The 23,390-nt window shown below is 33.5% G+C and overlaps 2 protein-coding genes across 4 annotated transcripts; one reads left to right on the plus strand and one right to left on the minus strand.

The window, feature by feature from the left end:
• The first annotated feature begins 200 nt into the window (after positions 1–200).
• On the plus strand, positions 201–3,083 carry LOC106770901 (glucan endo-1,3-beta-glucosidase 11). The gene is made up of 4 exons (XM_014656746.2): positions 201–504; positions 581–1,689; positions 2,108–2,245; positions 2,877–3,083. The coding sequence occupies exons 1-3, from the start codon at positions 453–455 to the stop codon at positions 2,171–2,173; spliced, it is 1,227 nt and encodes a 408-aa protein (XP_014512232.1). The 5' UTR covers positions 201–452; the 3' UTR covers positions 2,174–2,245; positions 2,877–3,083.
• Positions 3,084–3,853: 770 nt separating this feature from the next.
• On the minus strand, positions 3,854–17,446 carry LOC106772014 (ubiquitin carboxyl-terminal hydrolase 9). Of its 3 annotated transcripts, none has more exons than XM_014658119.2 (14): positions 17,249–17,446; positions 16,931–17,093; positions 11,113–11,367; positions 10,483–10,627; positions 9,934–9,993; positions 9,731–9,826; positions 9,059–9,445; positions 8,371–8,511; positions 7,718–7,888; positions 7,077–7,334; positions 6,860–7,002; positions 4,961–5,494; positions 4,576–4,846; positions 3,854–4,474 (listed from the first exon to the last, which is right to left on the minus strand). In XM_014658119.2, exons 2-14 carry the CDS (start codon positions 17,083–17,085, stop codon positions 4,316–4,318), a joined length of 2,775 nt encoding a protein of 924 aa, XP_014513605.1. In that variant the 5' UTR covers positions 17,086–17,093; positions 17,249–17,446; the 3' UTR covers positions 3,854–4,315. The 3 variants fall into 3 exon arrangements, with proteins under 3 accessions (XP_014513605.1, XP_014513603.1, XP_014513604.1); XM_014658117.2 differs by having other exon boundaries at positions 16,931–17,128; XM_014658118.2 differs by having other exon boundaries at positions 16,931–17,171.
• Positions 17,447–23,390: the final 5,944 nt, after the last annotated feature.

The raw sequence follows: 23,390 nt of genomic DNA on the forward strand, positions 1-23,390 counted from the left end.
TGAAACAGTCATAAAATTTTCAGAAATATGATTCGTGATATTTTGTAATAATTTATTATCATTATTATTTTTATATCTTTGCATATAAACAAGCCTACATTTGATATGTAAAATGTATTATATCTTAAATGCTTAAACTCATGATTACTGCTAATAATAATAATAAGTTTTGTTTTGATGAGGAAGAAGAAGGAAGAGGAAGCATCTTGTTCCTGTTCTTTCTAAACAAGCGAATTTGTTGCTCTTTCCGCGTGTCTCTCTTCCCATACTTTTTCAGGGAATCTTTTTCCTTTATCTGTCATCATTTTTTAATTTTCCATTTCCATTTTCTCTCTAAATTAAAATATCTTCAACCTCATTGTTATCTCTCTCTGTCTTCTTCTTCTTCCTCGAGACTCCTCGCTGACACCAAAACTCTCTTTCTTTCACACTCCTGATTTATCCAAAGATCCATGGACGACCATTCCACATTCCCTCGCTTCTTCGTCATCTTTTTCATTACCAGTAAGTTAATTAACTAAACCATTTTTCTTTTTTACTATTAATTGGAATGGAAATTCACAATGCTCTTCTAATGTAGCCGTAGCACTTCCTGCAACTACTGTCGTCTCCATTGGGATAAACTACGGTCAAATCGCCAACAATCTTCCCTCACCGGACGACGCAGTGGCGTTGGTCAAATGCGTCGGAGCAACCAAAGTGAAGCTCTACGATGCAGATCCGAGGGTTCTTAAGGCGTTCGCCAACACCGGAGTGGAAGTAATGGTGGGTCTGGGCAACGAGTATTTGTCCAGAATGAAAGATCCAACCAAAGCGCAGGCATGGATCAAAACCAACCTACAACCCTACCTTCCAGCCACTAAAATCACCTCAATCTTCGTCGGGAACGAGGTTCTCACCTTCAACGACACTTCCTTGACTTCGAACCTCCTCCCAGCCATGCAGAGCGTGCACACCGCGCTCGTCAACCTCGCCCTCGACAAACAGATAACCGTCACCACCACGCACTCCCTAGCCGTGCTCCAAACCTCGTATCCTCCTTCGGCCGGAGCATTCCGTCCGGACCTGGCTCCGTGCCTGGCTCCCATCCTGAGCTTCCAAGTGAAAACCGGATCTCCCTTCCTCATCAACGCCTACCCTTACTTCGCCTACAAGGCCAACCCCAAACAGGTTCCCTTGGACTTCGTTCTCTTCCAACCCAACCAGGGGATGGTGGACCCCTCCAGTAACCTCCACTACGATAACATGCTATTCGCGCAGATCGACGCGGTCTATTCCGCGTTGGACTCTTTGGGCTACGGGAAGTTGCCGGTTCACATTTCGGAAACCGGCTGGCCTTCGAAGGGGGATGAAGACGAAGCCGGTGCGAACCTCGAGAACGCAAAGAAGTACAACGGGAATCTTATTAAGATGGCTATGAGTAACAGCAAGAAGGGAACACCGTCCAGGCCCAACTCCGATTTGAACATATACGTTTTCGCTCTGTTTAATGAGAACATGAAGCCCGGCCCAACTTCCGAGCGCAACTATGGGCTTTTTAAGCCCGATGGGACCCCTGCGTACCCCCTCGGCTTCTCTCTGGCTTCTACTCCAAACGACCCCGTCAATAACAGTACAAGTACTGGCACGTCGCCGCGGCCACCCACCTCCTCCACCGGATATTTGTCCATTTCCTCTGCTTCCTCTCTGGTTAGTTACACTAATTCCACTACTGCTTTCTGCTTATTATAACTATTGTTATTAAGTTAATTTCTTTAGAAGTTAATTGTGTGAATGGACAAGGCTTTTATAATTAAATGCTATAAAAACAAAAATTAAACAGTTAATTTATCCAACTTATCGTATGCTTGATATGTGATTGGAATAAAAATATAATTATTTTGAAGTTTATAAATCCATAACTGGGTTCAGGTGTATACATTTTTAGATGAAGTCAGACGTTTGCATCGTTTTCTTTTTTTTTCTTTGTTTGCCTACTTTTAAGAATATTTTATAATATATTATTCTGACACTTGTTTATTTTCGAACTTTTCAACTAACTAGTCAGTTTTTACTGACAATATAGCCGTTACTGTAATAATAACCTTGATATTTTATATTGGAACAGGAGAGATGTTGTTTAGTAGGGGCTTCGTTATGGTTTTTGGTGACGGTCGTCATTTTGAAGTGTTGAGGATATTTAGGCGCAGAATCGAAAGAAAGACAGGGGGTGATGGCGATGGGGGAGAGTGAGAAGTGAGCAAAGGTAAAGAAAAGATTATTAATACATTTTTTTATTTTATTTTATTCCCTTTACTTGTCCCATACTGTTGGAATTATTGTTGCACTTTCTTTTCATTCAAATTTTAAAATTTGATTTTAAATAAAAAATAACATACTTTCACAATATTTTTTTTATAATAATTTAACATCATTTATATATTACTTTTATAATATTTTAACATTATTTATATGTCATTATAAATGGTTCGTATTGATACGAAATAATTTTGAATCTATCATAAAATGATATATAAATAATGTTAAAATATTTTTAAAACATCGTTATTTCAAATAAAATGAAGCAACTTATGAAATACTTAGAAGAGAATTTTTGTAAATTTGTGACAGGATAATAGTTTTGCAAGTAGGTGTGTTAGGCTAATGATGATTAAGATTGGATTAGGTTAGCATTAAGTAGTAGTAGGTGTAGGATTAATTTGTTGCATAAGTTTGTTGGTAACATAAGTATTATTTGAAGGAAAGAATAGACGTGTGAAAAAGGTAATGGTTAGGAAAGAGACAGAATGAGCATCATCAGCATTAGGCACTTTTTTGTTGGCAGCATAAATAAAGAAAGTTAAGCCTTTTTCGTTGTGTGTGTTTCAATTTTGCAGGGTTTGGGAAGGATTTGAAAGTTAGCTGTGGAATTCACGAGACCTGTCTTGTCACTCCCCACCCCCTGGGGACTAATTTATTATTGTTATTTATAATTATTTTTATTATTATTATTATTACATTAAATTAGGAATACGTGCAATTTCATTGGTATTTTTGTCGGACATTCTTTCATAATAAATATGTTTTGTAGTGTTTCAACTCTATTACTCGTCCACCTCCTCCTCTCCCACTCATGCAAATTTTATTTTGTAAGCTATTATGCTCCAAAGAAAGAAAAAAATAAAGAGAACGAAAAAAAAGTAACAAACAAATGAAAAAATAGATTGTTTGACTGAAAAAAAGAATGTAAAGCAGAAGATAAGTTCTTTTGTTATTAATAATTTTATGTATTATTATTTATTATTTTTAATATTCTTTGAATTATTTATTATGAAGAGTGAAAGAATAGACCGGATTATTATGAATATTTTCAGAACTGATTTTGTACATAAAAATACTTAAAAACACGGCACTTTTTTCCTTGTTTTCTCACCACGTCCGTGTGGAAATAAATAATATGCTTACAATAAATCATCGTATTTATAAAATTTGAAATTATAAAGGATTGTATTTAATTTTCTAAATTATTTAACTTTTACTTCATGAGCATATTAGCCCGCTCTCACCTATTTTTGACAAAACAAATACAAGTCAAAATGTCTGTCATCTCCAATTACTTTTCATCACTTCATTAAACAAGGGCCCAAGGAAATGCTTTTATCAATACAAGAACAAAATGAAACAAGATGAGACATATTTTACATCAAAATAGTTCTAAGAAACATTAAATTTATCATTCCTCAGTTTAAGATTATCGGTGTAGGCTGTTTATTAAAATGGTTTGTAACAAACTCCTTTGTTTTGGAGAAACATATAAAAAATCAATAAATAAGAACGGAGGCAAACGACAATTTAAAAAAATTAAATAAACAAATAAATATAATGAGGTGCTGTTCATCTCTTCCACGTGACAAAGGGTACTAGAATCCTAACAACATTACGAGTGAAGGAGGGCACCATTGATTTCTTTCACAAACACGTGCCGCCCAAGGCACACGATGTGAATGCATACAATACAACAGTCAAACAACAATTATGACGAAATCAATATGATCATCTTTTTTAACCTCCGATGAAATAAAATAAGAAATAAATCATAGGCTGCCAAAATTTCCCTATCAAAAAATGATATCATTCATGTAGTAATTTGAACTGATACTACCAATGATATCAAATGTTCTGTCTCATCTAAAACATTGTTGTTTAATAGCTAGTTGTTATGCCAAGGTAACATTCTGTTTGGCATTTTACGTAGCAGTTTTGCACTGCTAAGTAACTATTCAGGACATGAGCTCCGTTTCGTGCTAACTGCTAAAAAAGCATACAAGCCAGGCATCTACACTGTATGAACCTGAGATGTCTCTCCATCCATCTGCCCTTTAGTTCTAACTCTTTGATAGAACAGCACGTATGCAGCAGAGGATTTTATTTCGGCTTCAGTAACAGTAGTGACATGACTATCATCGAAATGACACCATTTATTGTCTTCGATCAACTGTTAAAAATTGGAAGAACAATTGAACAATGGATTTAAAACAAACGTCTCAAACGGCAGAATGAATTCACAAATTTAGCAGGTGCATGTTATTAACATACCTTGCAATAAGCAGTGTAATGCCCACCACCTAGACCACCGTAATGGTTGCTGATTGCATAAAGGTCATACACATACGACTGACCATCTTTGCTTTTCACATACTTGGTTAAATCAAGATTGTGAATGGGAAAATTCACGAAAGTGTCAAGTTTGTTTTTCAGGTATCTACTGTATGAAAATCGTTTTAAGTGAAAGACAAGAATCTCGGGCAACTTCCACAAGTCAAGCTTCTTTGTAGCTTGCCTGTGTTCCTTGCATCTAGGGCAGTACCTAATTTGAAAAGGGAAAAAAAAAAAAAAAAAAAGTAAAGCGGCAATATCCCTCAAAGCAAAGCTCACGGTAGTATAGTATGAATCCATTTCAAAAACACGAAGCAAATCTTACCACATGTCATCTGGTCCCAGAGGTTCTTCCGTCAAGAATGCCTCCAAGCAAGAAAACAAAGAAATAGCTTCTTGCCTGGTTTTCTTCGAAGTGAATCCAGTTTTGTGAACTTCCGGGAGATCCTTCAGATAGTTAGAATCATACAATTCATTTTCTCTCTCAGTCCAATCAAGAAAAACTCTTATAAGTTTGCTGGGCTTTATAAAAGAAGCCTTCCCAATGGGTTCAGAACTTTCGGTAGTTAAAACAAGTTGGAAAGATGACTCCCCGCATGATGTTCCCGCTTGTTCTTTGCTTCCAATTGTTAGACTCTGTGATTCGCAGTGAGTATTGGAGATGATTGGTTGTTCATCACTGCCAGCTGAGACGAAACCATTTTCCTTACCATCATGAGACTTGGTTGAAGAATATGCTCTTCTTAAAGGTGCCAACAATTGACGTACAGAAGCCTCAATGTTGGCTCCAAATTGAGGATCTTCTGCCAAATAAGTAACCAATGGGGTTCCGAAGGGCTTCCTTTCTCCACCCTTCATACTGTCCAATGAACATCAAGGTAATTCAAAAAATCAAATCAAACAGTAATAAAGTAATTGAAATATAATCATAGTTGTCTAATTCGGTGAACCAAAAACAACTTGGTGAAATGTCTATAAGCAGTTGAGGAATCATGCTATGGCAGATTGCCTACGCTAAGCCACAAATGGTTATTTATACCATACTAACTCCTATAAGATAGTGGTGATATCCTGAGTAATACTTACTAACTTGCATGGTACCTGCAAGACTCCATAGTACTTAAATCGCCCAATAATGGACAAAATAGAAAAAAAAAAAAAAAAAAAAAAAAAAAAAAAAAACCACAAAATATAAAGGAAATGAACGCATCCAGAGACAGTTGATATTAATCATCATTAAAAATCTATGGATTACTCATTCCCATCTCTGGAAGAGATTAACAGATTAATGAAAATTGTGGTGTAACCAATAAATTACTTCCAAGGGGAAAAATCTATTTACGCACTTTCTTTTGCAAAATTGCAACAGAACGAGCTACCAACAATATTACTCAGTTAAAAGGGAACCCTAAGAATACATTGACCAAAAAGTTAGGAAATGTCTGGAAAGATGATTGCAAAAATTCTATCAAATTTGAAATGGATGGATATATAGTTGCTTGAATTGAAGACTTTTAAATTTAAATACATTTTATTTGAATAAAACAATTCAAATTCCTTGTATTTTATTCTTTGTCTGGATAAAGTTATATAATTCCCATCATATGTAAAATTTCATTTTTAAATATTTATCTTTCAAAAATCCTGTAAAGGAGAAATGGAGAGGGAGAAGGGAAGTAGAGTAGTGTGGAAGAAAGAGAGTACAGATGTGCAGGAAAGAAAGGGAGCCAAGCATAAGATACTAAAGGAGAGTGAGGGTGAGGTGCAGAAAAGAAATGGACAGAGGCATGCAAGAGAAGAAAGGGAAATGAGAGAGATAACCACAGGAGAGATTGGGGTAGAGAGCTGCAGAAGAGAGACTTAAGAAATGAGGGAGAGAAAGAGAAGCCCAAAAGAAGAATGGGACAAAGATGGTGAAGCGTACAGTGAAGAAAGAGGGCGAATCAAAACTTTGAGATGGATAAGGTGATACTGACGTTATTTGAAATCCCTACAATTTACTTTTGAAAAAACCTATAAAATTCCGATCAATTTCAAAAATGCTTAAGCTTTCGGTATCCATTCTAGTCTTTGATATGTGAGATTTTAAATCCACTTAAGAGAATTCCTCTCTAAAAACTTCACATCAAAACACTATAACCCATCCTAGACAAAAATAACTCATAATTCGGTAACCATGAAGCATTAAGGCTTCGTGCCAACACACTAAAAGAGGTAAACTTACTTGTCTGCCCATCGGTGTATTACTTCAAGTTTTGTTTCGCTAGCTCCACTTTTAATTCGATACGCCACGATGTGTTCATCATCCTTTATTGAATTCAATGATTCTGTTGGATCTAGATATCGATAAATCCTATGATCATAAACCTAAGAGATAGACATAAATCATCAATCACTGAAATCAAAACCAAGAAAAAGTAACTTTTATGAGAAGCACTCACTTCTGCAAGCAAAAGCATTTCATCATTCTTCAAGCAACATGAAGTGCCTAATGCTTGGCAAAGATCTCTACAGGAACCATGCTTCAGAACTGTCACGGTGTATGGCATTGGAAGACCACTCCCATCACAATAGAAGACAGTTACTACCATTGTGCGACTGACAGTGGAAGGTAGTGGCAATGATAAGTACATGAATGGATCGAAAGTGATTGAAATTTTTTCACATACTGGACAAACCAACGTTGACTTGTATTGACCCTGATCATTTTATTGTAGAAAAATTAAAAAAAAAAATGCCACGCTTAGTAAAGGTAAGCACAATGAAATTAAAGTTGAAACTCAAGCTTCTATAGAAAATACAGTTAAAATTGATAGAAATTCGAGAAGGCTTACTGAGAAGGGGAAAAAAACTTGAGAACAAAACAAATTATAAACTAAAATTGAATACAGTAAAACATATATAAAATATAGTGAGTAATAATTCATGACTACTTCTCTTCACTTCTTGTGTCAAAACAGGGGAGGGAAGAAAAGTGAAAACAGGGCAGAAATTTAAACAGTTAACTAAAGCAAAAGACGACTAGTGGAGGATCAATTCTAATGCAGCAAGTGCCAATGAAAAAACATGGACATATACTCACCTGGCATACATCAACAATCAATGAATCATTCCGAGCCATATGATTTTTCCAACACTCAGAAGCAACCTCCTCATCTGGCCTACCGTCCGAATCCTTCATTTCAATGTAAGGCTTTTGTTTCACACGATTCAAATCTTCATGCAGACCATCCAATAAAAAGGCAAGCAATTCCTAAAGAAATAAATCCAATAATAAGAGAACATACAACAACAATAAAAATGCTGAAGTTCAATTTTTGTGAACAAGTTCAAACAACTAAAAGCTTTCACTGAACGAAATTCAAGCAATCATCAAAGTTTCTTATGTGCAACTTCAACGCTAAACCAGATTCCCAGGTAGGATTCTGCCAATGCAAGTTATGCAAAAGAAAAAGATAAGTTACGTAAGAAAACAAAAAATTAACTGAGTTAGTCTCATCCCTCTCAACTGTGCCTGAAACAGATGACCAAAGATGTTGTCGCATTACCCATGGAAACAGTGAATGGTCGACATAAGGGATTTCATATTACAGAAAGATTGGTGGAAGAATGTCTAAAGTTGGCCGAATGTTGCAAAAGTAGACAGCATTCCAGTATTAAGTAATAACAGCACTTGAGTTTATACCTGACAGTAATCACAAAAATAAGGAACTTTGACAATTTGCATAAACTAACCTGAGAATCATGCTGGTTGTAACCACTGAATTGTGGAGCAAATCGAGCCAATTTGCTCTTGAATGCACGGGGTGGAATGGCAGTTCGCCCTGAAGACCAAAGTTTTCTCAACAAGTCACCAAACGCAAGTGCTAACTCACCCTACATACCAGCCACATGTAACAATTTCAGAATTAATTTAAATGTTGAAAATGCCTTCAAAGCAAAGTCATAAATGATACATTACTTTTAGACTTAAAACATGTTTTTAGTTCCAGTAAAATGAACGAGTTTCAATTTTGGTCCCTAGAAAAGAGTTTGTTTTAGTCCCCTTAAAATTGAAATGATTGTTTATGAACCCTACCTAGTACTATATTACACTCATTAACTGCTTATGTGTTGAACTAAATGACAAATAAGCATCCCAGGTGTCACTCAATGGTGCATGTAACACAATGACAACATACGACATTTCTAAAAATATTTATGATCCTAAAATAATACTTTTTATCAAATTTTGAAAAGATGAAAATCAAAGAAAAATGTTTTACAGGACTAAAATAAAAACTAATTCATTTTGTAAGAAGTAACAATATAGTTTTCAAATTTTAGAAAAAAATAAAATAAATTTTCATCTATTCCCTATTTCTATAACCTGTAGAAGAGTAAAAAAAAAAATACATATAAACTAATTTGAATGGTTGCGTACATGCATTCCTAATGGATTTTCCATGTTGATTTCATCACTGTAATCCTGCAAGAAATATTCAACAAGCGGTGGAGTGTGGACTAAACATTGTATAGCACTATTCATGAAGCAGGTGTTGCCCAAGTTCTGCAGTCCTGCCAAACCACCCCTTTCACCTTTATAGATATCATGTTTATCATCCATATTGGTCAATGACGAACTAACAGAAGTTCCCTGATACAAACTAAAACTAGATCCAGTTGAGTGACCATTTGACATGGTGGGTCCCCCGGCAATTGACACAGATGACCTAGAAGGTTCTAATGGTACCAAAGCTAGTTCATTTCCCATTGAATCCATGCCAGAATGAGAAGAGTGATCTCCATCAGGTAATACTTCTAGAAGAATCTGTGAGCAAGAGATGAATCAGGAGCATCAAGCTTCTATAGAAGAATCAATGCCAAGAAAAAAGTTAGGTCTTTGTATCAAAACATAAATTTAGAATAATGCCATATTAATATTAAGTGTATGCTTGGTTTGGCGTAGGATCAAGTGAAACGTGGATTTGTGATTCACATCCAGGCCCAAGCTACTTTCAGTAGATTCCATTTTTCACATCCAAAACATGGATCCAAGGCTCCAAACGCCAAACCAAACACACATTAAAGATCTACATTACTCAAGGTCACTCACATCATGGTCCATCAACAAGTTAGCTTCCTCCAATGTCTGCTCTGAGACTGTCAGCGGTAAATGTTTTCTCAAATTGAAGTAATCCCAGATACAGGCCTAAAATAGTTGACAACAAACAAAAAGGAAAAATACAGGAGGAGAAATGTAAGATTTTATAACAAATGAAATAAATAAAAGCTAAAAGCAACAGGGGGGAATAGCACCTTCTTTTGTTCTACTTGTTTGATTTTGCACACCAACTCATGAAGTTCACCTATGGTAGCCTAAAATATATTACAGGAATAGAAAAAAATAAAAATCAGAATCATGGCTCATTCACATTCAATCATCAAATTAAATCATGCTACAACCAAATATAGTACCAATCCAGACTAGAAGCATAATGTGTCAAGACACCAGTATAAACATGTACCTGTTCTCGTTTAATTGTATGGTTTGCACCTACAACTATTAAATTCACTTTTAAATTTTATGAGCATTCTTCAACAAAAACAAAAAAGCATGTGTGAAAATTCAAGTTAATGACCTTCATTCAACATACAACAATTACAGGAAATAAAAATCAATTACTTTGAAATATAGTATGGTAATACTAAAATTTATAGAAAATAGAATAATCAGTTCTTGTAGTGATAATCAAAGACCAACATACAGAGCATAATAATAAATAAATAATCTAGCACTCTCTTACGCATTGTGATTACTGCAAACGTAACTAGAACAAAAGAGATTGTGATGAAATCAGTCTGTACCTTTTTGCTTAATTTTACAATCAGCGAGCTGTTGTCTCTCGCATCAGTAACCTTTAGACTAAGTGGGTAAACCTCAACACTGTATTGCTTACGTCCAATACCCTGAGAAATTAACTTCCTCGGTAATGCCGGTCCACCTTTGTACCTAGACAATTATGAGACAGAAATCTATTTACACATTAAACAAATCAAGCACTTTGTTGCATCCAATGACATGTTGAATTAATGTCATGCATTTTTCCATCCCAAAATGTCAAGATGTTTCCATAATCTGTACATAGGTTATCTTCAAATTTTCAATATTAAATCTGGACATGTAAAGAGTTCAACCAAAAACATTGCTTACGAAGATTCAAGAGGGAAATTTTAAAAATTAAGCATGTTTTGAGCTTTTCTTTTATCATATTCCAAAACCAGCTCATATAAGCTATTAGGAAATTGCTTCCAATTTGTCCACAAATTAACCATTGCATGCTTAATCACATGTATTAGAGATTATTTTATCACTGTCTCTTCAAAGAATACAGGATCAATATAATTTATGCATGTATGACCCTTCCTTCAAAATACAAATCACTAGATCATAAATTTTCTCCAAATTAAAAAGCAAAATATTATTTTGACAATTACCATTCCAACAGCCTTTCCCACACTTTTTCAGGGACTAAAACATAGTCCGTACCCTCTTCCAACATTCGACGAATATCTAAACTGTTGCTGTCAAAATTGTTTTCCTTTGAAATGATATCAGAATTATCAATAGGCCCAGGTCTGTTCGCAATCTTTGTGTGTGTCATGTTGGCATGCTGGCCATCAGAAGATTGTTTGTTAATTGATAGCATACCAACACAAGGCCCAACATAACTCTGCCACCTTGAAAACCAGCTGCATGCAAGACAAGAGGAATAGGTATATATTATAAGCTTTGCACAAAAACACTTCTATTACATATTTGTTTTATTTCTTTTTTTAGAAGCTACTCATTCTAGCATCCAAGAAAAGCATCGTAGGTAAGTCTGAATGAGTTCTTTTGTGATAAATAATCACTTATTACTTAAAAGATCTCTTAAAAACTGGCCAAACTCCATAATAAGTGAAATCAAAGATGCAGAAACTTTTCTATAGCTTTTGGTTTTTTCTCAAGAAAAATGAAATATCTAACTATCTTTAAAAAAAATAGATATTTTTAATTAAAAAGTCTTTGAAAAAAACACAATAAATGAAGCTCATAAAACCACAGCAGAAAACTTGTTGAAATTTGTGCAGGATTACAATGCAATACAAAAATACACAAGCACGAATATAAAAATAGAACAAGCCATTCATAAATTGAGTACATGGAAAGATATCATGTAAATTGTGAAGGTCCGTGGTTGTCAATTCCAGACAACGTGGTGATTATAAATGCTAAAATTATAGCTAGCAGAATCTTTCAATCCAATCCAATTTAGATGACTTTGTATCTTATGATACTCTCAAATGGATCTATGTAATTTTGTATCATCAATCCGATTCATGCAATATTCAACAATTCATACGTGTTTTACTTATTCACCAATTTTCATGAAAAAGAAAAATTATGAAGTCGTGTGAGCTTTAATTTGTAAATAAAAAAGTAATTCAAAAGAGCACTTGTAAACTAATCCTACTTTGTTTTCAACGTTTATTTGTCACTCACACATGCATGTGCTGTATTTAGCTATTTAATAGCGTTGTTTCCACTCTTCAAATAAAAAGGGCTCCACAAAGTTTTGTTCTAGATGACTTTGCTTAAATTTTTTTATTGGCTTTTAGTTCAAATTGTTTACTTGAATACATCATGTATATTATATATTTGAAGTAATTTTGCATTGCAATTCACAATTTAAAAAATAACCTAGCAATTCATCTCAACCATAGAACCTTGGTTCAAATATCAAAAAATTGCCAAAACCTAAATGTCAACAGCACTATTAATCACTTTAATAAATCTAAGGCAAACTAGAATCACGACCAAACTATGGCAAAATTAAGAATCCAATAACAAGATAAAGAGTTGCATTGGACGAGGTCCAACCTGCCATAGTGGATGCCCCATAAGGAAGAAGGCAAAAAGAATAAGAGTTTTGTAGACGGTGATTCAACTTAAGAGCCAGAAAAAACAAAAGGATTCACAACTAGATATGGTAGAAAATGCCAGCATAAAACATTCCATGGAAGCTATGCGGCTTCAAGCTCTAGAGAATCACAAGGCAATGGAGGAATTGCGTAAAGAGAACACCGACAATCAGTCTAAGTTGTTTGATCTACTTTCCAAAAAAGTGGACAGCTTGTTAGGAATTCACACAGAGCAAACGGGAACCACGATCAAATAAAATAAAAATTGTTGGAGCAACGAACCAAGTCACTAGAGAAGACACCGAATAGTGGTGGTAGGGACATGATGAAATTACAAGGAGACACAGTTGATGAATTTTGACAATTGGTAAAAAAGGTGGAACTACCAATGTTCAATGCGGAGGATCCAGCAAGGTGAATAATCAAGGCAGAAGTTTATTACCAAAAATTAGGTCCGGGTCAACTTGGCTCTACTGTATATGGAGGGGGTATCCATAGAGTTCTCCAATTCCTTGATGAACAAGAAAGACCATGGCAGCAATTCAAACAAGCCTCGTTGGATAGATATGGTTGTTTAGCCAAAGGGAAGGTGTACCAGCTCACTGCACTTTGACAAATTGGCAACGTTGAACAAATATTAAGGATTTTGAATTCTAGATTGCCCAAGTCTCAAAGATTCTTAAGCAACAATATTTTGCTCATTTACTCCATAAATTGAACAAAGAGATCAAGAGGGTGCAAAGTTTACATGCTTTGAGATCGTTGTCAAGATCACGCATCATTAATGTTACAAGGGCAGTGGACAGATTAGTCAATACACAAGGGAGAAATCACCCATGTTTGATCACAGTGGACCATGAGGCCCAATTTGACTTTCCTTACAAAGTTTAACAGAATGTTGATAGGGGTGTAAAAATATATGGGTCAACAGGAGGTACAAATAGGCCAAGGCCCAATAAAAAAATGTTAGAAAGGTCTACAAGTGGTCCAAGAGATAAAGGGGTCCTATGGATACTTGTTAGACCAAAGGAATAAGGGCCTATGTTTTAAGTGTGGTGGTGTGTATACTCCACATGTTTGCCTAGAAAAATAGTTAAAGCTTACATTATCTCATGAGTTGGAGGATGGCAAGGAAGACCTCATGCAAAATAAAGGTGATGTGTCATTGGAGGAGGCCTCTGATGGAGAGTGTAGTTCCATCAGTTTGCAATCCCCATCACAAACACAAGGGAAACAACCACAAACGTTAAAACTAGAAGGAGGATTCATAGGCCTAGTGTGTGTTGGTGCATAGTGCAGCAACACAACTTTATCTCATGAAATATAATGGACCAATGGGATGGAAGAAGAAGGATAGGAAAAGCATGTGCGCCTTGATGGGGGCATCAAGACAATGGGTATATGTCGTAATCTTGTGATGCAGTTGGGTAGTTTGCGTTGTGTATTGCATGCTTTTCTAATTGATCTAGAAGACATTGATATGGTGTTGGATTGGAAGTTACATACCATGAGAGAAATGGTGGTGGATTGGAAGTTACATACCATGAAAGTAAACATGGGAGACACTTGGGTACTGCTGCAAAACAGGGGGAATGTTGTGTAACTCAAACGACTTTGCAATATTTGGTTGGAGGAAATTCAAAGAGTATAGAGGGACTTATGATGCCTATTGCTATTTGTAGTCCAAAGGAAGAAGAAAATCGATTAAGGCCTCTTAATGAGCAATAGCAAGAAGGATTAGAAGTGATTTTGGGTAAATTTGAGCAAATTTTCCAATAGAAAAAGGGCCTTTCACCATAGGAACCAAGTCCCATGGTACAAACTTGTTACACGGTTAAGGGTCAATGAACGTTTTTCCTTAATGGTATGCACATCACCAGAAGGATGAAACAAATAGGCAGGTCAACAAATTATGGGTTAATGGATTTATAAGGTACAACATGTTCTCAAGCCCAACCATTCTTGTTTGAAAGAAGGATCAATCTTGGCTCATGAGTGTTGATTAAAGGGCATTGAATAAGGTAACTCTCAACTTTGGTAATAGAAGAGTTATTGGATGAGCTTCATGGGTCTAAGTTTTTTCCGAAGCTAGACTTAAAATATAAGTACTAGCAAGTGCAGATGAGAAAGGAGGACATCCCCAAGACGACTTTTACAAGCAATGAAGGACATCAAGAGTATCTTGCAATGCCTTTTGGCCTAACAAACACCCCAAACACATTTAAGGCACAGTGAATGAGGTTTTTAGGTGAAGCAATGAGGGTGTTGGAGTGACATTGCGAATAAGAAAAAATGTTGGTTTGCTCAAAAGAGTGTAATACATTGGACATATTGTATCTAAAGAGGGGGAGATAGTTGAGCCCAAAAAGGTGCAAGGAGTTATAGATTGACCTATTCCCAAGAGTATTAAAGGAGTTAGGGGTTACTTGGCTTAACCTAGTATTATAGAAAATTTATTCGAGATTATGAGAAGGTGGCCAAACCCTTGACAGAACTTACCAAGAAAGATGCTTTTACATGGGATGAGGAGACTCGAGCAGCTTTGGAAGAACTAAAGAGGAGGGTGACATCAGCACCGATATTGGCAATGCCTAGTTTTGAGGAAGAATTGGTGGAGTGCGATGCCTCGAATTTGCAGATAGAGGCCACACTCATGCAAAATAAACACCCAATATTGCAAGGCCTTGGGAGTGAGGAACCTAAGTAAATCAGCTTATGAAAAAGAGTTTATGTCAATTGCTTTGGCTATAAATCATCAGCGTCCTTACTTAGTGAGCCGGAAATTTTTAGGGGCCACGGACTCATAAGAGTTTAAAACAATTATTGCAGCAGGAAGTCATCGCTGGAAGTCAACAAAATTGGATAGCTAAGTTGTTTGGATACAACTTTGACATTGTGTATAAACCTGAAATTGAAAATAGAGGAAATGATCCTTGTCCCAGAATATAGAGGAGAGGGAAATGCAAGTATTGATTTGACATATTTCCCAATGTGGTTGGATAGTCAAAATGTCATAACTGAAATACAAGAGGATACTAAGCTTAAGGAAGCCATTGAAAGGATTTAAGGATAATACAAAAATAAAAGGAGACCAAACAAGGATTGAATGACATATTTACCATAGTGGCTGCAGTTTGTCCACTATTTCTCTGTATTTCAGGTTGCTATCTCTACTCTACATAACTGTTACAAAATGCCCCTTTTATCACAACCAGGCCATAGGACCCATTGCTATAACATGACACTTACTTTTCTTTGAACAATCAGATAAACAACAATAATTATAAGATGGTGATTACCCCAATACCCATCTTTTTTCTCAAAGGCTTTGGCCCCAAATGTGAGTTGTCACACTTATATGGCTTGTTGGTCATATTCAATCAATTTTAAAAAAATTATGATAACACCAACCAATGTAGTTAATAGCACGTTATAGTAGCATGATTGTGATTATGCCTTCAGGGCCAACCCACTCCTCTCTCCTCTGCTGCATAACAGCTAGGGTAGTGTAATCACAGTCGAGATCATGGTCTTCTGTAGGCATCATGGACACTGCTGGGTTAGATACATCTGGATATGTTTCAGCCCCTGAAATGGTGTCATTCATACCTTTTACAGGGGCAAACTTGTAGAATATCTGCCGCATCAAATCTCAGTTCTCATTCATTGTTATCAACTCCTTGTCCCATAATCTTCTTCGTACTCAAGCCTGAACTTGCTCCTTCTATATGCTGCACTCGTCCTACCTTGCTCCTGCTCTGTTCTGACTTCTGCATCCTACATTTGTTACACTTCTCTGCCACTTCTATTTTTACTGTTACAATCTCTGACCAATTGTTAATTCTCCAGCTTTGAAACAAAACATGCATAGCTTTTGCTAAAATCTCTGCCCGGTCTCCAGCCTTGATTATTAATGATGGTTAGGGCTCAAAATAGCAACCATCCTGCTACAGCATTTTTTGTGTCCATGCCACTATTTAGGACTGAATACCGTGATACCAGCGACAATCAACAAACATTTGACAACTTGTATCAGCTCTCCTGTGCAATAGGGTTACCCTTGCAGGCCCAATAGCAACTACATAACAATATTTTTAAAAGAGCTAGCCTGGCAGTATTGTTGGGAGGGAAAAAACAAAAGATAGGATACATCCGAGAAAACATACTACCATATGCATGTTTAGGCACTAGCACAAAACACATCCATTCACTTCATAATAGAGACATAAACTAATCGACTATATACTCAAAACAGGCGCCAATAATCATAATTTTCAATTTCATCACGCTCAACACGGTGTAGCATAAATTCGTCAAAATTAAAACAAAATAAAATATATAAGGTTAACACCTGTTAGAAACGACGTAATATAAGTTGCCTTCTGTCAAACAAAGTTCCGATTCCTTGATCAAATCCGATACAATCCGGTTTTCCTCTTGCGGAGAAAGCTGTATGCAACTCGCCACATTATCCATGGGAAAAACTGAATCATCGGCGATTGTCATGGCGAATTCTATGGACGCAACAAAGGAGATCTCCAATAAAGCCCTAATTAGTCGGGATTAAGTAAGTGCTAAAGCTTCAATCATCGCTGAATTGAACAGTGTGATCAAACAGAATAACGATTGAAAAAAGAAAAGAAGAAAATGATTGTCACACGGCAAGTACCTGAATTGAACAGATCGAAGTAAATGAACAGTGACGGAGAAATCAAACAAAAAAAGAAAAGATTAAAGACTAAGGCAAGATACAGAATATTCGAGGAACCCTAGATTGCAGGGAGAGCAAGGACACGGAAGGTAATGTGCAACTCAACTAAATGAAACGATCCAACTCACTGCACAAACTTTTTCAACTGCCTCTTCTCTTTCTTATATTTCCCCCACTTTCAATTCTCATCAATCAAAAAATTATGCTTATTTTTTCAAGGAAAAAAAAACTTTTACTGAAATAATTTGTGGATTTGCTTTTAGGTAAATAAATAATTCTTTTTTCTGTTGAGGGTATCTCAGGGTTCAATTAAGTTCATTAATTCTTGATGCAATGTTTCATTCAATGTTTTTATTTTACATTATTAACCTGAAATAAATAACAGTGAATTAGCAAAGATATGATCCTGAATCTTTAATTGGTGATATTAGTTAAATATAATTATAAAAAAATGTTAACCCTTTTATCTTATTTGGGAATGAAAAAATGAGAAAGAAAATAAATACGAGAAAAATATGATAACTTTGGGGATAAAATATACCAAACCATCACAACGAGAAAGTATACTTCAAGTTAGGTATATCCCCCATTACAAAGTGATGGATATGATGAATAAGAAAAAATTTTACAAGAAAAAAAGTGTGATATATTTATATTTTTTTTGCCTAAATATTTTTCATCTGATGTAATGTTTGATATTTTTATAATTAAAATCTTTATATATTACATAATGATATCTTGAACAATAAAGCTATTCAGTATATTTGCTTTTATAATTTAAATGTTTCTTTTGTTTTTGGTTATGTAGAGGACCATAGATCTATTACATACATATACATAAACATAGAAGATACAAATTGAGTAATAAACAATAACATCAGAATAATTAAATAAAAAGTTATATATTTATGTCAAGTGTGTATAAAATTATATAATATTTTAGACATTTTAATTAAACAAGTTTTGTCATTTATTAAACTAAAACAATCTCATCATTTAAAAAAATACATAACCATAAAATATTTTAATCAATTGCATAACTTCTTATTCAAAAAAGATTTGCATAACACATCAATTTATTATTCAGAGTTATTAAATCTTATTTTTATAATTTGTTTACATAAAAATGTGAACAGCCTAGTCTCTCTTCTTCCTAGTGTTTGATATATTTAAATGCTGTAATTTATTTAATGTAATAAAATATATTATTTTCTATAAAAAAAAGTATATTAATTTTTACGTTTATATGTTTATATTTTCAAATATTTAAATGTAAAAAAGTTATTTATTATTTTATCTTGAACAAAGTAACTTTTAACAATGTACTATCACCATATCACACTTTCCAAGGTACCGAAGGTTTAAAAGAGAGGAACAAAACAGTTAAACTTGGAAGGAAAAGAACTGGAACAAATATATGAAAAAATAAATGGCAATTTTTGTTACACAAGACAAAAAAACTAAGGAGAAACTCTCCTCGTATTTAAATTTGAAAAAGATATTGATATTGTATTTAATAATGATTGACACCATATTTTATAATGATGAAAATTGTAACATAGACACATAAATTGTATAAGCAAAATTATGCAAAATTGTCAAAATTCCACATAAATTCTTATTATCACTTGTTTTCCACACTAGTAAACTTTTAGTAGCACTTATCTTCCACTACAATGAACTTTTCATTAGCCGATTACTTGTAGTTTGTGAAATATTAAAAGTGTGCTAGACATCTTAAATATGAATAAAAAATATACAAAAAATTATATATCCTATATTTATAGTGTACAACTACTATATTACATATTACAGTTATCCTATAAGTATGAATTGAATATATAGACAATTATATATACAAACCAACATACATTATAATTTTTCAAGTGAAATAGAATTATATAAAACAAAATATTTTTTATCTAAGCTTTCAGTATCTTTTTCATTGTGCACCGAATCAACTAAAACATTTTTATATGTTTACACTCTTGAGATCATCATTTCCAATAAAAAAAACAAATAACAAAGATAAAAAGATAAGTTAATGTACCAAAAGACAAATTACACAATATTCATATAGATGTTAACACATGTAAAGATTTATATCAACTAATCATGAGACATGTCATCTTTAATTATAGACTTCATCATCTAAATACATGTATTGATATCAGATTTTTGACGAGTTATGCACTTATGGTTACCTTTATTGCTATGTAAAGTCATTGTCAGTGAGTTTCATCATACTACAAAAGGTTACTTCGTTAATTATCCTAGATCAAGGTAAAGCTCATATACTATGACCTTCAGGTTCTCTCACCACATACTCCAACTTTCTTTACTTAAGATAAAATGGTTATTAAAGCATCACGATAACTCCGAATACAAAATTCCTATATCAATACTTATACTACTAAAACGTCACCATAGAATCTTCGTACAAGATTCACGGAATTACGCCAAACACATATATCATGCACATAACCAATAACAAACTCAACACCATTACCGTATAATATATGAATAAACAACATACATACTTTACACTCATATTACAGCCCATGAAGCATCACCAATTTCATACTACACATGTATACAAGCCAAAATAAATCACTTCAAAACGATAAGGAGTTATAAAACACAAAACCTCATTGGCACCTAGATTGACGCTTAACATAAAATCCCTCGCAACAGAGAACGCTCAACACCATAGCTCTCGCACTTTTGCTCGCTTAGTGAGACCTACTTGTTGCTCAAAAAAAAATAGTGAAAATGGCTTTAGACTTGTAGTGGTAATTGACACTCAGTAGTACTTTGTCACCATTCAACGTCAGACCATTCACAAATTGGTTGTTCAGAAGTAAAATTCGGTGTTGAGCGCCATAGTAGAATCCTGCAACTGTGAACTGATGAACTATCTACCAAATCAAAAGACCAAATCGGTATTTTTAACTCGGTGATTGGTCTAAAAACATGCTTTACTGTCAACTTGAATACCAATTTGCTTATCTAATCAAATATTAATTTCATCCGTTCAACCTCAAATCAAAAAATTCTAAGCAACATCAAAAAATGTTACACAACCATATTTCAATGGCATTTCAACTAAACACAACATCAATCCCAACAATATCAAACAACTAATTTCACACCAATTCTAACATGAAACGTAAATTATAAACACAACAATAACTTTAAACATGGTAATTAGTTTTTCTTACTTGATAAATAATAAAACCGCTCTAGAAAGTCTAAAACAACTCCAAATACATAGGAAACTAAATATACTACAAAAAATAGAAACACGATTAGAATACACCACTAAAACTAGTGATAACAAAGAGCCTTATAGAATATTCAAGTTACACATGCAGCAAAGTAATGCTCACATGTATGGGAAAAACTCATAAACTAAGAGAAAAAACAAAAATTAATTTACTATTTTACAATAACTGATCAAACAAACTTGAAGATTTTGTTGTTGTGATCACTTTGATGTTATTTGACATTCAAATTGATAAACTAAAAATGAGAAAACTTAAAGAAATACTAAATAGTAGGACAATTTTTAGAATTAAAGTATGTTTTAGATAATAAAACTTGCAATCTGAAATTTTATTTATAGATTTAAACTTTTAATATAAAAAAATAAACTAATCTTGTTATTCAGAACATACTATCATTTTTAATACATTCTTACATTGTTTTTTCTAACATTTAAAACTATTGAAATGAACATAAACAAACATTTAGTCGAACTACTCCAACTTCTACTCATTATTTTTTTAGATCATGTGTATTTGAGCTTCATATTTTATTTTCAAACTATGTTTTTATTAATAAGCTACGTATTTTCATCGAAGAATCATGCAAATTAGTTGGTTTTCTTCTCATATTTTTCAAATTATAAACTTTGTTATTACTTTTTATTTCCTCTTTGTTTGACATCTTTTTATTTGTCTTCTTTTTCTTTTTTTTTTCTTGATTTTTTTATGAATTTCATTTTTTCTCAACTCTTTATTTCTATTTTTTTTATTTCATCTTCTTTTCTATATATTTATTTTCACTATTTTTTTTCATCTCTCGCAATTCTAATTTTTTTCTCTCATTTCTATATCTCTGTTGTTTTTTGCTTTCTTCCTTCTGACATAAATATCTTTCAACTTCCTTTCAACAAAATCATTAAGTTGCGGAAAAAAACTTTAACATTAGAACAGGCCATAAGTCCAATGAGAAAAAATTAAAAGTAAAAAAAAATTATGAATATTAAGAGTCGAAAACCGATGAGGAAAAAAAAGATGTCGTTCTCATATTTAATATGAGGAAATATATTAATATCAAATAAAGATGAAAATGTAAATTATATGTTATGGAATTTATTGTTATGTATTATTATGATAATGTAAAATCTGAGATTAAATGTTTACATAAAAATTAATACAAAAATTACATTAAAAATGATGAAACACGCTTAAGCAATTATTTAATTCAACTACTTTCATAAATCCTTCTTCTACATTATATAATTTTTAAATTCAAATGTTATCTTCAAAGCAGGTCCACATTTTCATCAACATGTAACAAGTAATATTAAATGATGTATTTTCATGAGTCCATTACACATATCAAACTACCTTTTTATTCTTTTTGTTCTTCCAAGTACCTTTTGATCATTTTCAAAAAAAAATACGAATTATAAAACAACACAACAAGTCCATTTCAATGATATTTTAACAATTCTTTTTTAACAATTTTTTGACAACAAGACACGTGTTACCATTTTATTGATCGGTTTGAATTTATTCTAAAAAAATATTTAAAACGGACCAATCACAAATTATAAATTACCACGTATGCGTTGTTAAAAAATTGTAAAAAAAAAAATTGTTAAAGAGACTTTTTCCATATGGTATGAACGTATAATTTAAAGCTAACCTATGATATATAACTTAATATAAAAAATAATAATATTAAATGATAATAAAAAAGATATGAACAAATATAATGTATTACCTAAATACTACCTCCAATAAATAAAAATTCAGAAAAGACAACAATTAAGTACATCGATTTTGATTACTGCTTACAACATTTTTTTATATTGTATGCAGGGTATATAACCACTGTACATAAAGTAAAAAGTTGTTAACTTTTGTATATAATATATTTTAAAACAATGAATAAAAAATGTAGTTTTCTTTTTCTCTTAAGTCTATTTACTGTGAGAGATTGAATTTAAGGAAAAGTAAGTATATAAAATTAGTTATTTATAACCATCATAGATAAAAGATAACTAATGAGTATATAAATACTAAAACTATTATATTTTTGGACCATCTCTACCTAATGCTTGCTCTATTGTCACATCATTTTTCTCTGTTCACACCTATTAGATGATCATCGTCCACACAAGCACACCAAGATAACCAAACAAAAGTAAGCTAGTGATATAAAATTAATCATAATAAATATATTAACATGTCATGCATACATCACAATTAACATAAAACATAACAAACATCTTAATAATGTCAAAGACCTAGACTGGACTATCCAATTTTAGTATGAATATGCAGCTATAGTGGGTCATGCACTTATGGTGGCCTTTATTGCTCTACAGAACCATTGCCAATGGGTTTCACCCTATCACACTTACAAGGTTAGTATATACCATGTCTTAGGCCATACTAGAAGCACTTATACTAAGACCTCCTGCTACTTTCACCACATGATCACTCGTCTCTGATTGAGAATGAATTATCATTAAAGTGTCAGGATAACCCTAAAGGCCGAGCTCCGTGTATTCATACCAATAACACTTTAATACAACCATTAAGATTTTTCCTTATAACTCTTACACACCTCATTCAATTCAAGTGTGTGTTCCAACTCATACCACATATCATAAGATAAGTCATCACACCATTTAAAACTATGTACATAAGATAAAGGAAGTTAAAACACCCAAATGACTCATACCCACTCGCACAACGCTAGAAACAAAATTTCCAGCGAACACAGGCTCGCCTAACAAGAGCCAAAACAACAAACTCACAAGCTTAGCGAGCTACCTCGCTTAACCTTTGAAACTCACTGTCAT

The sequence above is a fragment of the Vigna radiata genome, chromosome 8 (genome assembly GCF_000741045.1).
Source record: "Vigna radiata var. radiata cultivar VC1973A chromosome 8, Vradiata_ver6, whole genome shotgun sequence".
NCBI classification, from domain to species: Eukaryota; Viridiplantae; Streptophyta; class Magnoliopsida; order Fabales; family Fabaceae; genus Vigna; species Vigna radiata.